Source organism: Rhopilema esculentum, chromosome 6 (genome assembly GCF_057945365.1).
Source record: "Rhopilema esculentum isolate cy_ngs chromosome 6, ASM5794536v1, whole genome shotgun sequence".
Taxonomy (NCBI): Eukaryota; Metazoa; Cnidaria; class Scyphozoa; order Rhizostomeae; family Rhizostomatidae; genus Rhopilema; species Rhopilema esculentum.
This window is the reverse complement of record NC_142820.1, coordinates 1,045,765-1,062,522: the sequence shown is the minus strand read 5'-3', so window position 1 is coordinate 1,062,522 and position 16,758 is coordinate 1,045,765. Positions and strand designations below refer to the sequence as shown.

The following is a 16,758-nucleotide window of genomic DNA, read 5'->3' as shown; positions in this document are numbered from 1 at the left end:
ACATGCTTTCATCGCTAGACCTGGCACTTGAATGGGCAGTACTACTTGAAAGGATTTATCCTTTTTTCGGGATTTTTTTGTCGATTGGAAAGATAAAAGAAGGATTTACAATTTAGAAAAACTTTCTAAGAAATTAGGAGGAATTTTTGGAAATACGACAAAATATCCAGTAAAGTTATGAAAAATTGACTTCTGTCACTGTGTCTGTCAGAGCTTTCTCTTCTCTCATGTTTGTCCGGCTAAAGCAAATTAACATATTGTCAAGTTATTGCTATGGTTTTTTAAATGAATGACCTCTGCGATGCCCGGTTTGCAGAACATAGTGTTTTTACAAGATCTTGGGTGCGCCAACAGCCCCACAACTAAGATGAGGAGGGGGGGGGGGACAAAGTTACCCAAATGTGCAAGGTGCCCCAGGGGGGCACTATGCACATAGACATTTAGAGGCCACCCAAAAATATCAGCTCATTTTCAATAAGACCCAAAAATATCAGTTTTATTTATATCTTGTACCCAATATCACAAATTGGAATTTTGGGTGAGATAATATGACATAGCTGTAATTTATAAGATCTGCAATTCAAAAAAGCCGTAAATTCCGTCAGGGGCCGTCAATTAAAACTTACAAAGAGTATGGTAAGAAGACTCCCGACTTGACTTGAAATGGGTAAAATAAACCTCAGCGAATTAGATCCATGAACAATACATTTGATTCGGATATGGAAATCTCACGAATACCCGAAAATATCAGTGTTTCTAAATTTGATACCTAGAAATATCAAAATTGTATGTACTATTTTCGCAGGACCCAAAAATATCATTTCTGACAAATATTTAACCCAAAAATATCACTTTTGGCAAACATTTGACCCAAAAATATCGGACTGACCCCCCCGTATGTCTGTGTGCCAAGTGCCCCCCCCCCCTGGGCCAGGTGCCAGAACTATCAGTTTTTTCTGGATTTGCGTCTTTAAATATACCACGTCTGCATGATGTATGCGATAGGGGTGCGACATCCCCAGCTCAGCATACTGGTGCACTGCTGTGTCAATCAATCGTCATATTCCTATACTTAGAATTAACTTTTTTTTTAAAAACACCAGCCTAAGAAAAATTGCTTCAAGGTTTCTGCTTGTTTTAGCCAACATATCAAAAAGTCCCACCCTAGTGGGTCAAAATTTGCGTATTCAATAGACTCCCATAGAGCTTAATTAAGAGGTGCATCCACTGATCTATAAAACGACTTTTTTCAGATCAGTGAATGCACCATTTTAGCTCAAAAAAGAAGAAGCTGCTCAAGACAATAAACATTTCAATATTTTGTACCAAAATATATTATTATGCTTTGATTTGTACTTTGTTGAATTGAAAATTTAATGAGCTTGAAAATCATGAAAAAGTACAAAATGAGCTAATTGTATGGAAACTTGGTGAATGCTTTTACAATCGCCCCCTCCAGAAGGTCTCAATCCAATGAGGTGAATTACTAAATTAATAAGCTCCCTGGGGGTAATGCGAGTATAATCCTCCTCCGCAGAACTGATAACTACCATTGTGGCCTCGATACCCGCCATTCCTGGAGCGAACATACTCTTAAGTGCCCAATTGCTGTCCCGCCCCCCACTTATTAATTTTTGAAAATTTTTCCAACCCCCCTGCTCTTATTAGGGCCCCCTGCCAATTGATTTGGCATTTTTGTGTTAATTACTGTAGTGAAAAAGCGTAACATAAGCTAAATATTGTCGATGATAAATAAAAGCTATATAATAGTGAAATAAGCGTACTGATTTTAAGTGCATTGTGAGTATTTAGTATATGTAACTTCATAATTTTAGACCCCCCCCCCCCGGCAATTGGAACCCCCCACCAATTAATTTTGAACATAAAATCCGACCCCTCGGCAATTAGGCAACTAAGAGTAGGTCATTTATCAATTCAAATCGATTAACAGGGCAGAAGGAAATTGGAAGGATTTTTCATAAATTTTGGAAGGAATTATTAGTAAAAATAAGGATTTTTTCGGGAATTTGGTTGAGCAAAAAGTGGAAGTACTGGGCAGTAGGCCAGTACTCAAACTCAAACTCAAAACAACTTCCTTTGGGTAGTTGATATAAGGGCTAGGAAAAAGCTAAGTACCAAATGTTAAGAAAAAGACTAACACGGCAAATATGTTGGAAAGACCTAAACGCTATAAACAACCACCCTGTCTAAGAATCTACATTTCAATCATATCAAGATAGGACAAGAAAAATAAATCGATATTTGCTAGTGGTCTGTTGAATCTTAATCTTCTACTTGCCTTGAATTGATGTTGCTAATCGAGCATTGCTATGCCGAGCTAGAATCTAAGTCTAAAGCAAATGAAGGTCCTGATAATAATCGAAATTTTCTTTCGCGTGTCAAGTTAACTGATAAGATAATATCTAAGTGACGAGGTAATGCCAGCGAAGACGAACAGTTTGCTAAAAGATTTCACTCGTTTTTAAAAAAACACTCTGAATAAGAGGCTCAATTTGCCAACAGAAAACAACATTAGGATATATCCAGCCTCAGATGAAGAGCTAGAAGGAAAAATGCCCCCCCCCCCCACATTTCTGCAGAGCTAAAGGAAAATTTTAGGCAAAAGTGGAAATAAATGTAGTATAGCATTCTGTAAGTAACTGTGTTTAGTAATCCCTTACATATGCCTTTAGATTTAGCTTGGTTGCTATGACTTTACCATAGAAGACATATATAGTTTTCTAGACATACTGTTGTTTTCCTAGCAGGACAACGTAAACAAGCGCAGTGAGGTACCTCTGATTCTATAGCGACTAGTGATTCTATAGCGATTTGTAGATAAGTATTGTGGTCAACAGTGTCAATCGCTTGTTAAAGATTTTAAAGAAGTGATATAAGCGTTTATGCATGAGCTTTTCAAAGATCTTACTGAAGGTTGACAGTAGAGATACGTGTCTGTAATTTTAATTTGTTGAAGCATCACTTTTTTCAAAATATCGGAATAATTTAAGCAATATTTAATCTATCAGGAGAAATAAAACATCATCAGAAATGAGTCATTTGTGATTATAAATATGAGGGTCAAGAATTTGCAATTATCTGACTGAAATACTATTTGGCCTAGTAAATTTTATTTTCTTAAGAGACTAGATAATAAAAAACCACCAGGACAGTAGGAGATGTAAAGAAGCTGTTATCATTGGAAGTATCTAGAATGCCAGAGGAGGAGAACTGGGGTTTCTTGGAATTATGTTAGAGATCTCATTGCCGTAAATTAGAAATAGATTTATACACATTTCATAAGTGAAGCTATGTATTTTGAGTTACTCTATGTACAGTCGACTCTCGTTATTATGGACACCATCAGGACCAAAATGTTGCGTCCGCAATAACGAGAGTCCGTAATAGCGGGATGAGAAAAAAATCACTAATTTATTGGTTGAAAAATTATTAAGTTTTTTTAATCAATAGCAATCGTGTAATTTTGTTAACAGAGATTTGTAGTGCTGGAGTTTATAAATTTTGTGTCATTTTGTAGTTTGTAGTTTTATTGTTGTAAAAAGTACTCTTCAAGTGTCGTCTGGTGTGATTGCTTTTTCAGTGCATGTGCTGCATCTTTACTACTGAGGCATGCGAATTCACTTGTTATCGTCGCAAGACCACGATGGATGAGAAAAAACTTCTATGTCTCTCACCGACCTTGCAACATCGTGATAGCTCTTCAAGCTGGTGGTCGGAGTGACTTCATGTATATCATTATCATCATTATCATCATCATCATCATCATTATCATCTGATATAACCACTTCCACTAAAGGATCTAGTAATTCCTTTTCATTATCCATGCAGTAGCATTTTGGCAACTCGGTATCTGATAGCAGGTATGTATATGGAGTGATGGTGGTTTCGGGTGAAACTTCTTTAATTAGATTTTTGAGATCTTTATCGATGTCATCGAGGTCACTGAAGGAGCTGCCTCCTCGTCTTCTATCAGTGTATTGCTGGAAATTAACCCAGAATTGAAAACACTTACTGATGGTTGTCACCTTAACATTATGTCATGCTTCCCCCACCCAATTCATTGCCTGTAATACGTTGAGTGATTTGCTGCTCTCTGAGGCGTTCCTTTCACTTGAGGTCATTGCGATGATGAAGCGTAGCAAAAGCTTTCTATAATGAACTTTGAAGTTTTGAATAATGCCGAGATCAAGAGGTTGCAACTCAGATGTGCAATTTACAGGAAAAAACACGAGTCCCTTCAAATCATACGGATGGCAGCCAGCTGAGTCGAGAAACAACAAAATTGATCTTTTTTTCGCTTTACATTCCCTGTTAAATTGACTCAAGATCTTATGCAGAATGTCGGAGGTCATCCATGCATTTTTTGGCTGTAATATTGACAAGGAAGGTCCTCTCTGTGGACATTTTTCAAGCACCTTGGATTGGCATACTTTCCGATAACTATTGGTTTCTTCTTTTCGCCAGTTGCAGAGGTCATCAGGGCAACAGTCAGACGTTCTTTGGATTTCTTACCACCTTTACATTTCTTTGATTTGGCAAAAAGGCATTTGTCTGGAAGAGCACGATAGATGAGGCCAGTCTCATCTAAGTTCCAAATGTCTTGCATTTCATAACCAGAAATGATTGAGCCAAGCCGCTCTTTCCAAGACTTAATTGTATCCACTGCAACATCAGCAGATTCTCCGCAAACTTTGTGTTGTGAAAGATTGTGTCGTTCTTTGAATCTTGTCAACCAACCACTTGAGGCTTTGAAATCAATGTAACCTAGCTTTTCGGCAACTTGAGGTGCAAACTCCTGGATCATTGGACCATCAACTGGAATTAGTTGATCATTCTTGTTTTTATACCACTCCCAGACAGCATCGTTTAAATCTGAAAACTGAGAAGTACGGTTTCGTTTCTTTCCTTGAGGAAGTCCTTTTTCATATTGTTCTCTTACGGATACCTTGTTTTTGATGATGTTGCTTATTTGCGTCTTTCCACACATGTATTTCTCGGCTAATTTTCTTATTCCTAAAGAACCATTAGTACTTCAACGAGAACCAGAAAATGGTAGAGACAGAAATGCTGTGGCAATTATTGAAGAAAATGGGCGAATTGTTGGGCACATCCCCTTTGGATTATCTCAAATTGTTTCTTCTTTTTTGAAACGAGAATACAACAGTGGGGTTGCAGTTATTTGTGGCAAGCGAGTAAACAGAGGGGCTGGATTGGGACTCGAGATTCCAGTTATGTTTAAATTTTATGGGAAAGCAGATTTCTTAGAAAGACTCGATATCCTGATCAAGAGCAGTGAGACTGCAAAAAAGGCGTTGTGTTTAGAATCAGAAGGGATATCAAGCGAGGAGTCATTGAAACGACCACCTGGAAAACGCAAATCTGTTGCTAAAAATCAACACACGGCTAAAATTCCGCGGAAATAGATTGTATTTGTCTCCGCATTTCCGTAATAGCGAGAGTCCGTTATAGCGCGAATTATGTTCAGTCATTTCTTTGTATTTCAGTCGGGGATTTTTTGTGTGTTCGTAATAGGGGGGTGTCCGTTTTATCGGGGTGTCCGTAAGGCGAGAGTTGACTGTGCTATAAATGGTTACGATCATTGACTTACCTAGAGGTAAACATGACAAGTTTTGCTAGCCATGGATCATCAACAAATATCTTGCAGTCCATTTGGACTTAGCCATGGATCAAAACTCATTCTCAAAAGTATTTCAATCAAAAAACACATTTTATTATAATGATATAAGAGGTATTGAAAAATAAAAATAATCCTGAGCATGAATTCAACTGACTTTGGAAAAGAAGCAAACAGGTAGTTCCGATTCTCAGTAGCAAGCAGGGAAGCTCGATTTTTCACAAACCTACTAGGGCTGACACCAGCAAATTATTTAAGTTATGCGTAAATGAACGAAATGTCTGGACCTATAAAAACAGCAAATCATTTCAACTAAAATATTTCTAAAAAACATTCTAATGTTCCTAAATTCAATGACACCAGTAGCTCACTTTTAAATATAAATTGATTGAAGTCAAACTTGTTATAAACAAGCCTTAAAAAGATTAGTGCCTTAAAATCCTAACATAGCACAAAAAATGTGAAACAAAAAAGTGGAGTGAAAAAAATATTCGTTTTTGTAGTTTTTTTAAGAAAGATGGACCTATCAAATGTCCGAAATGATTTTATACCGTCTATTTTTTAGCATAGGCAAATCTACTTGTTCCGTTCTTTCTAAGAATTGTCAGTGAAAAATCAATTAAAGCATGGTAAGGCTTCGATAAAAGAAATAGGTAATACATAGTGCTTAGGTGGTTTTTAGACAGTTAACAAAATATTCATCAAACAAACATTTGAAACAAGCAACGAATTTGATATTCTAAGCAAAGAAAAAACCTTGAACTCATCTGACTTAAGCAAAAATTCTAGAATACTTTCAAGGTTAGGCAAAACTTCATACTGTTTAAAGTGAATAGTTGTCAGTGAATTTTAACTAATTATTACTAGTTCACGCAGATAGCAACAAAGCACTCAGGCTTCTGCAGATTTCTTCCATCAATTCAATTCCATCATTATGTCACCTATTTCTTTTTCCTTCTTTGACTTGTTCATTCATTACAGAAATATACTTTTCTCTGGTTTTTGTTGTGATTGATTTAAATTCCCATGCTATGAGGTCTGAAGATACTTCAGCACAGGAAAAGTTGTCGAAAACTTTTCCTTTGTGGATCTTTTAGTATAATGTAAATCGCTGCAGTCATTTTCCAGGCATTATTTTTTGGGGAAACAGTGATTCAGGGAAAAGTGAGGCACACATTTTGCAACAAATTTTCTATTTGTGAAAAAAGTAATTATTTCTGTAAAAAGTATCTGAAATCAAACTTGCATGCAAAGAGCTGAATTTTTAAACTTGGGAGGCCAGTTACCATCGCTTCATTATTTTCAGAGAACATGGGCAGTCATGAATATCTGACATATCAAAACAAGAACTGATAAGATATACAATGAGTTTTCTGAAAAAAAAATAATAAATGATCACTCTTATATGTTTAAGATCAAATATTCTCTATATAATTAAACTTCATCATTAATAGGTCCAGTTATAATTCACTGGTTAAGATGAGTCAGTGGAAGTATTGATGCCTGCTGCGAGTTGCTGTGAAGGCCATAGAAGCAAGAGCTCTAAGAAAGATGAAAGACCACACATTTGCAAAGCAAGAAAACACTAATTCCACAAAGACTGACAAAGACTGACACACATTTAATTTTTCGAGCCTTTAATGTTTCTTGACTCATTGTTAAGATGAAAGTTCATATTTTACTACTGTCCTGTAGGGAATTAAACATACTATCAAAATACAAGCTTGGTAGGTGCTCCTCAAATTCTTGCATGAAAGGCATACTTTTCTTTTTAATTATTTATTAATTTAAAAATTTCGAGCCTAAATATCGATATACAATCTATTCTAACAAGAAAGGGAGCAGGTAAGTGGAACACTGTCACTCCATGATAGTGATTTTTCTTGACCAAGCCATTCGACTAAGGCATATTACCTAACTTTCTTTTGAATCTATGTTCAGTGCTAGCAAGAAATTACAATAACTAACTTGTTTCCAGATTTTTTTGGGCAAGTAGGCCCCCATTTGATGATAGCTCAAAAATTGCTTCATCAAGGACAGGTTGTAGAAACAGTACGTTTGTTTATTTTAAACTATAGTGTGATCATGATTCATTTGATGGCGATTTTATAGGTGAAATATGCTTTTTGAATCAAATGGTTAACTGAACATGTATAACAAAACTATATCTCTATCAAGGTCCAATGTTGAAAGAACATGTTGTGGAGGAAAGGAATTTTGACCTCAAACAGTGGCAGCTCAGTACAGGAGTGTCACTTCATACTTTTTGTTGAGGGGGGGGGGGGGGGGGGTGACTGCATTTTTGCCCTGCAAAAATTTTTTTGCCTTGCCAAAAGTTAAAAAAGAAAAATGAAAACTAAAGAGGGTTTGAAGTTATATTATTGTTAAAGAATGATAAATTACGTTGTTTTTTGTTCTAAGACGTCACATTTTTGCTTTGACAACTTTATGATAAATTGCTTTCGACTACTGTCAGGTTGTGTGTGGTGCTCCTAAGAAAAACTTATCTTAGGCCACATGATAGAAGAGAAATTTGTTTCAAATATAAAAGACACAGCTAATTTTTTACAAAACAAATTTTCAATTTGCATACTATCATCCAACTGAACTCATGGTGGGTTACGCTAGATGTAAAATTACTTCACTTAAACATTCATCAAGATTAGAATAGCGGTGTTTTGTCACGAAGCCATAAAAATCATTGTGAGAAAACCATCCCACTGCATACTCTAAAAACTATACATCAAAAAAATTCTGATATTAATTTTAATATGTAATGAGGGAATATCGGATCAATATAATTCGACAAAGTCACAGTCACAAATTCTTAAACAGAACAAACAGGAAACAACGATCTTGCAACATCCATGGGCCTCATTTACTATCAGACAATCGCACCATCCATATGAAAAATATTCTTAAAACACACTGAGATTATTTCAAAGGACAAAGAATTACAAAACATATTGTCGCAAATCCCCATTCTAGTCTTACAAAGGCAAAATGATCTTGGAGATTGGTTAATCCACAACTAATTTTATGCCATACACTTTATTGCAACCCATCTCACTGCCACACCCCTGCAGCACATATTACAATACATCAAACTTGAATGTTCCACACACCACATATGTGCAGAAATGAATTATTTTTTATGTGAAGAATTTTATATACCTCTATAACCACACTATACCAATAAAATCGTACAAACATTCAGTTTTTCATTTTGAATTCAGTTTTGTTAGAAACAACGCTTCAATTCATTGATACACCTTTGCTGCCATTATCTCTGAATGCAGGGATAAGGGGAACCCAGTTGTAGAGGAGCATACTGATCGTAAGCCCCAAAATGCTCTACCTGGCGAGGACTAAAATTTTGAAGCACAACATTCATATTTATGTGCCTATATAGATATAAGACAGTATAGTATGTCTGTTCTGGCACATGCTCCAGATGGTTGGACACATTACTCTAACAACAAATTGGAAACCAGGTCTCTCCCGGTACAAGGCAGTGTTGCATTGTCCGGTTGGTTTTGCATCTATTTTGTCCTTAGTTTTTTGACAAGCTTTCGCATGATTTTAAAAAAGGCACAAACCTCCACCACATTTAAATCTGAAGTGAAAGAATCAATTTAGCCCCCCCTCCATACCCCCTCAAGTGACGCCCCTGGTTCAGTTGAAGCCGACCAAGAGCAACGGGGGCAGGCTTAAAGTAAAAGGACATTTTGGAAAAGTCCCAGCTTCTACTAATTCTAATGAGACTGTCGTTTCACTTGTAAACGGGCGAAGTTCTCATAAGAAATTATTTTTACAAATTTTGAGAAATTTCGTCATGAATAAGTCACTAACGGCGGGATTTCATGCAAATCTTTTTTACATTTACGAAAGGCCGACGTCAAGAGCGCTTTTAAGAATAGGTCACTTTCGCCTACTTGCCCCGTCAAAGGGCAAAAGGGCGGTTGCCCCCGCCCCCTTCCGGCGTCCCGTTTAACGAGTTAATGATTTTCAACTCACTTGGAGTGAAGCAAAATAAAAAAAAACGTCAAAAAAGATATACATTAAGAAGACCCATATACTGCAGCTGTAGAGTAATAAAACGACATAATTCAAATTAGCCCGTTTCTTTTTATTACGGAGTTACTGTGTCCATCATATTGATGGTAAGGTTTTTTCCATACCATCGCAGAATATATATATATATAAAATGAAAGTTAATAAGAAATGCATTGAATTTTTCTAAAGTACATACAATGCCTGCCACAAGTCTTGGTACACTAGCAAAAGTTTTGCAAGCTTTCAGTGGCACCCCCCTCTTCACCATCAAAACAGGATTTTTGGTTTTTTATGATTTTCAGAGGAGGTGCACGGGATTTTTTGAAGTGAAATGCCCCTCGATTTGAGTGTATGCCCCTGCTCTTACTGGGTTGTAGCATTGGTTTGGGCACCAGAGTCGTATAATTCTAGCCTGCGTCAAAGACCATATGCACAGAAATAGTAGCCTGCGTGCAGACTCTGTTGACAAAATTGAAAATAGGAGAAACAGTACTTATCTCCTCTTTTAAATTTCCGAGTCTGCACGCAGGCTAGGAAATAGAAGATGGAAGCGGAAAAGTGGAGGAGCGTATTCATTCGTACCTTTAATCTTATTTATTCCCATTCTAACACAATTGAACTATTTGTACATATTGTAAACCATTAAATTCTTATTTTTTTTAATTCTTACTATTATTATCCAAACAAAACTAATTATCGTCACTTCACGTCAAATTGGGCACATAGGTCTGATAGCTCCTTCACCTTCATGACTTTTTTCTATGTTTCCATCAGCTGATCTTTTATAACTTCTTATGTTGTTCCTTGTAATGTAATTTTTATTGTTATTAATGATTGTATCTTAACAACCAACATGTCGTATTAATTGATTTGATGCTGGAAAGAAAGTTTTGATTTGATTGGATTGGATTTGATTTGATATCTCGCAAAAGAGGATTTTTCGCTGGGGATGATAGGTAAATATGGAAAGGGAAAATCAAATTTTTCTTGTAATGAAAGGGAATAGGTAGAATTTGCATGTCGGTAAATCAAATAGGTAAATCGGGGGTCGAATAGGTAAAAACTTCCCGTATTGTTACGTTGTTCTCGAGAGTGTCTTAACACCTGAGGACATAAAACCTCAGCTTGAAAAGCGCATTGCGTCGCAACTTTTTTAACAGTTCAAAGGGCACGTATGGATTACCACAGCTATTATTTCTGAAAACAGTGACACTGTCATGGTTAGTGACGAATTTAGCTTGACCTGACTCATGTGTCCAAATATACATTCCAAAGTGACGTTAGGTCTTTGTTAGTATTCCGAGTTGGCGTATTGTACGGCCATTTAAATCCCAAGGAACAAACAATCAGATTTGATGTCGATATAATAGCAGGTCTTTCCGGATAACAATAAACCCATCAACTTCAAATTATGTAAATATTGCCTAGTGGATTCAAAGGCTCTGTTTCGAATTAAATGTGGCCTAGGCCCAGTCGTCCAGCCAAGAAAACAACGCGTGAGAATGAATAATGCAATGGTATAATCCTGTCCAAGAATTTGAATCCAACATAGTGTGTGAGCAATAGTTACGATGGGGGAGACTGCGGGTGAAAGTCAAGAGGTAAGAAACCATTTGTTTGACAGATTTACTAATATTCCTTCAATTCCTTCAAAAAATTAAAGAGTTCTACTTTGAGTTTTTTTGTTTATATAAACAAATGTGTTTTTCATTCCACAGCGCCTACCGCTTCTTGTTCAGCTGATATACGGGACCTACCAAGATAAGAAAACACAGGTTTGTGGAAATAGTCATTATCAACTTTGCACTGGTATTTCAGTTCAGTTTGCGGGGCAGGCCACGACGTTATGGGTCTATGGTTGCCGATCAGGAAACCAGTCTAGAGGCAAAAAGGCAATAACTCTTCAAGTATTAAATCTCGTAGCAGCGAACTTGAAGAATAGAGAAAGCAAAACCCGGAAAGCAAAAGCAAAATGTCTAAAAGTTTTTCGTACCCAGTGGCCGCAGCCAAAGTGTTTGTTACTGGATACCCTTGAAAGATCCTTCCAAATGGAACTCGGAACTGTCTTGATTCAACCTAAATACTCATATTTTAGCTGAACGAAATATATTTTCAATTTGTCAAGTCAAAAACAATGCCAAAAATGTACGTGTTTTCAGAAACAAATTAGTGTTCAAGAAAGTGTTGCCTCCGGACATTAACACAAGGGCTTGAAACAATGTTGAGGCGGGGTTAGGGCGCGATACTTTCGTTTGTTTTGGGGGTATTGTTTTCACTGACTTTCATTACAAATTCAAGGCTTGTCTTGGAAATGAGGAAACGCTATGTAACGAAACTTTTCAGAAAGCAAGGAGAAAGGAAATGCTCAACAGAGGGACCTACTTAAGAAAAAGTCAAGGAGTATATTTCAGAAAACCCTTTTGAAAAATTTAGCTTAAATCCACAGCAATCTTTGTTTTAGTCATAAAGCGAAAATGTGATTATATTTAAATTTATTAAACCTTTCTTGAGTTCAATAACCATTATTGAAAACATGAACGTGAGAACACACGTTTTATTATAAACGTGAGAGCACACTTTTTTTAATCCCTGTCGTGTAAAGCCCTAGCAAAACGTCTAAACATTTCATTAAACATTTCACTCAGCTTTTGTTTAGCCATTTTGCCACCCTGTTTAGTGTTGTTTTGTCGTGTTGAGTGTTGTTGAGCAAAGTTTGATCCCGGTCGAAAATTTTTAGCGTTGTTTAGTGTTGTTTTGCAAATGTTTAGTTGCTTTGCCACCAATTAAACATTTGTTGTGATAGCGCAGGCGCTCTAGCTGTGGAAATCCAAAGGTTTTCGTCGGTTTTCGTTGGTTTTCCTGTCTCAACGTGACCCTAAAAGCCTTTATGAGACATCTACGTATCTCGTTGTACGCCACTGTGTCTTTTTTAACAGTCAATTTTTTTGCCAATGTGCTAAAAAGTCTTTTCTTTCCCTTTCGCTTCATCCAATTCTTATTTTTATCCACTGCTTGTGCATACAACAAAATAAACCAAAAGCAAACTTCGCTCAACTTCACTAAACAAAAGTTGTGTAAAATGTTTAGCAAAATGTTTAGTCGTTTTGCCTGGGCTTAACACACGGGATCTCATCAAATCATGGACCCAAAACACCATGTCCGAACACATGAAACTCTAATTAACTCGGCTACATAATTTACTTTAACTGATACGAGATGATATGAGCGACCATCTTGCACGTGACCTCATGCTATGTTTCAAGGTTGTCAAAGAATTGATTCATTTGGGGTCTCTCCCTCTTATGACGTCACTTGAAAATCAGAAGTTCGGAAAAGTAAGCAATTCAGTAGTAATTGTTTTTAACAATCTCGACTAAGACACAGTCGGAGGAGCATCTTGGGTATGTGCTCCCATCTTCTCTAAAGCTATTCGAGAATATTTCATTCTTAAAACTTCATATCTCGTTTTAAAATTTGTATTTGTATTTGTATTTGTATTTGTATTTGTTGCTACCTAGCATCCGAAGGTAGTTTTTAGGACACTGAGAAGCTATGCTTATCGAGCAGTGTCCTGGTCCTTCCTCTCGATGTGACCACATCTCATGATTCCTACGCCTGGAATTACAGAGAGCTGGTGACTCTCCCCACTCTGGGTGAAAGTTTGGTCATGCCAGATCTGGGTCTGGGTCAAGGTCTGGGTGAAAATTGACTGTTTTATAATGAGAGCTGCCTCACAATGGTATTTAATTTGTATGAGATACAACATTATGGTTTCCACTATCAATCGTTAGTATCAAAGCCTTAGTGTTAGGAGATGGGCGTGGTTATGATACTTCCATCAGAAACTAGAGAGGTCATGGGTCCCTACATGATCTAATGTTACTTTCCACCTGATATACTCTTTTTCATACAAAAATCATTATACTGAGGATCAGCCTGGCTGTAAGGGCTTGACTATTCTTGACTATTCCCATCTTCTTGTCAAGCTAATCGAACTTTTGCACTGTATAGTAGAAAAAGTCTTAGTTGCACCGCTGCTTTGCAATGATTTTCTAAAAGTTCATTTAAACACATACGTTAAGGAAGTTTGAATTATATCGTAGAAAATAAAGATGGCAAAATCAAAAAGCCATTTCTGCCGATAATTCATTTCACTTATCGTAAAAAATGCTTTCTTATCAACGTTACCATTAGCAATGATGATTTATATTTTCTAGGAAGGGAAAGGATTGGCTCATGATAGCGGCAGTGGCGCTCCTTGTACGAATTGTGGCACAGAATGTAGCGGCTTTGATCTGCACTTCTGGAGGTAAAACTTTCTCTCCTTTTCAAACAATAACCTCACTTTTTTGACTGAGATTGTTTTCAGGAAACCTCACTTTTTAAACTTTTTTGGTACTTATGAATAGTTTTGTTACTGAAAGCACAAGTAGAATTAAAAATCAAAACGTTTCTGGTACGGTTCGATGCACGACTATGATAATTTGAAGTTTTCAATTATATCATTTGTCAGGTATCGTTTTTTCAGGAAAGTTTGCAAAAATTGTGGATGTCGTCCTCAGGCTCATGACATTACAGTTAATGAAGCAGTTCACAAGGAAATTGTCAAAGAACTTTTTAATGATTCAGGGAGAAAAGCGAAAGGGTCGGGGTCAGGGTCAGGGTCAGTGTCAGGTTCAGGGTCCCAAAGCGATGAAGAACCTTCTGTAGAAAAGAGAGAGAGGGAGCTCGTAAGCAAGTCAAAAGTTGCAGCTTCTTCTATACCGGAAATAAGAATAGAGACAGTTGACTTGGATGGAGATCGTGAGAAACCTAAAGATGAGCCTAAAAGTAAGACCAGTAAAAGCCCAAATGTTCGACAAAAGGCAACTGTATCCAGTTATTTCGCGCCGGAACGCAAATCAGTATCGTCCAAAGTTGAAAAACCATCTTTAATCAATGGTGCTACAAAAGATAGTTCTGTGTCTTTTCAAACAGCATCAGAGCAAGCCAGCATTGCCACAGAACCTAAAATTCCAGAACCATGTTCCGTTGGAAATGAACCCAAAGTACATAGCGACCCAAAAGTTGCAAAACAAAGGAATCCAGAATCCGTTCCTGAGCCACCTCCAAGAAGAGAATCATTCATTGAAGTCGAAAGGCAGCGAAGGCTACTTAACCAGCTACCGCCTCAAGATTTCGACCCAAAGTTTTGCAGCACCTTGAACAGGAAGCAAAAGCAGGCAATGAACAAAATGAGTGACATCAAAAAGCAAGCTGCTGGTAAAGGAAAACTGTCAGACAATGACCCAAATAAACACGTAAGAAACATCTATAAAATTTTGAGCTCTTCACGCTTAAAAATCACCTGGTTACGTATTTTGAACTGATTGAACTGAACAGAAGCCTAGGCTAGGACAGTCTCACTAAGAACCCGGTTATATGTTTTTTCTAGAAATGTTAATTAGTCAGCTTCCAAAATTACTTCTGACGATATTGTATGGCTAAATTTCAGAACGTTCTAAAATCACAAATGAAAATAATTTATTGCTATTGTCTGGAAAAGTAATCCATAGCTATCTACTAAGACTTGAGGGAAACTCCTAGGCAAGATTATTTTTCTACGTCTCTGCATCATCTTCTTTCTGCGATTTCTTATCTAAATAATAGCATGTGCTCTTTCCATACGAAGGTCTGTGCAGGCTGCAATGGTGAGATAACTAGCGGAGAGAAAGGTGTCAGTTCTACACGGGAAAAGGAGCTGATATTCTGGCACGAAGATTGCTTCAAGTGCAACTCCTGCGAAGAAAAAATTGTTGATTTCATTTATTTTTGGCATGAAGACAATATTTATTGTGGAAGGCACTTTGCAGAGAAGTTTAGGCCAAGATGTTCGGCATGTGATGAGGTTTGTGATCATATAAAAACAGATTTTTTACTGCTTCATCTTTTTGTCAGTGGTCTCAAACCTTTTGTTCCAAGATATGCATGTATGAACAAACATTTTATGAAATTCACATAGAATCATAACTAGTTGTGAAAAATCTGTCTGGAATAATCAGTTACTTTTTATGCGGATGCTGGAAACCATCCCACTGATACTTGTAGAGAACTTCACGTTCATAATTTCCATCTCAGTGATTAAGGGGTATGATGACTTTTTTGACAAATTTAAGGGAAATAACACGTTTTATTCAAAAAAAAAGGATTATGAGGAACAAGAAAGCGTTGTTTGTAACAGAGAGGATTCTTTTGAAACAGAAGATCTTCCACGGGGCTAGCGGCTCATGAACCACTAGACTTGAAGAAATTTAAGTGAAAGTTTTTTTATCAAAATTAAAATGAAAGTTGACGTGGAAAATGACTTTCAATTGATGTTCACTTATCATTTGCTTATCTATTCAGCCACATTTCCTTTACTTTGCTTAGCTTTAGAAGTTTTGCATTGCTACCATCATTTAATTGCAGTTAATTTACGCGGATAAATACACGAAAGCAGAAGGCAAGGCGTGGCACATGGAGCATTTCACCTGTTTCATATGTGACAAAAACCTGGCTGATACAAATTACATCTCACACAAGGGACAACCGCACTGCATGACGTGCTATCATTTCAAGATTGCAAGCAAGTGTGGGTCTTGTGGACTGCCAATTCAGGTAGGAGAGGAACGCATTTCGTACGACAACAAGCACTGGCACGCATACCGAGAATGCTTCTTTTGTCGAGGCTGCAACAAAGATTTGGTTGATGCTGGATTTCTACTGGTAGAAAACACCGTCTACTGTTCCTCAAAATGCTCCAAAAGAGGCCTGGCCTCGTAGAAAAACACAAGAGACGAAAACTATGACATAGCCATTAATTGTGGCAGTCATTTAAATAGAAAATGTGTCTAGTGACTATTTTTAGAAGTCGTGGACCTTTGCATCTTTAATTTTTGAAATCTTTTACTGGTTTGATTGATTTAGCGAATTTATATTGATAGCTTTGTTAATTCAAAGTTTGTATCAATCTATTTACAACATCACTCAAATAATAACGTTCACGAATATGGCTTTTCATTAGCTCC

General features: G+C 36.9%; 1 protein-coding gene across 1 annotated transcript; it reads left to right on the top strand.

The window, feature by feature from the left end:
- The first annotated feature begins 10,997 nt into the window (after positions 1-10,997).
- Positions 10,998-16,738, top strand: LOC135686113 (testin). Its single transcript, XM_065202282.2, has 6 exons — positions 10,998-11,313; positions 11,431-11,487; positions 13,930-14,021; positions 14,241-15,012; positions 15,384-15,599; positions 16,160-16,738. Exons 1-6 carry the CDS (start codon positions 11,284-11,286, stop codon positions 16,511-16,513), a joined length of 1,521 nt encoding a protein of 506 aa, XP_065058354.2. The 5' UTR covers positions 10,998-11,283; the 3' UTR covers positions 16,514-16,738.
- The last annotated feature ends 20 nt before the right edge of the window (positions 16,739-16,758 follow it).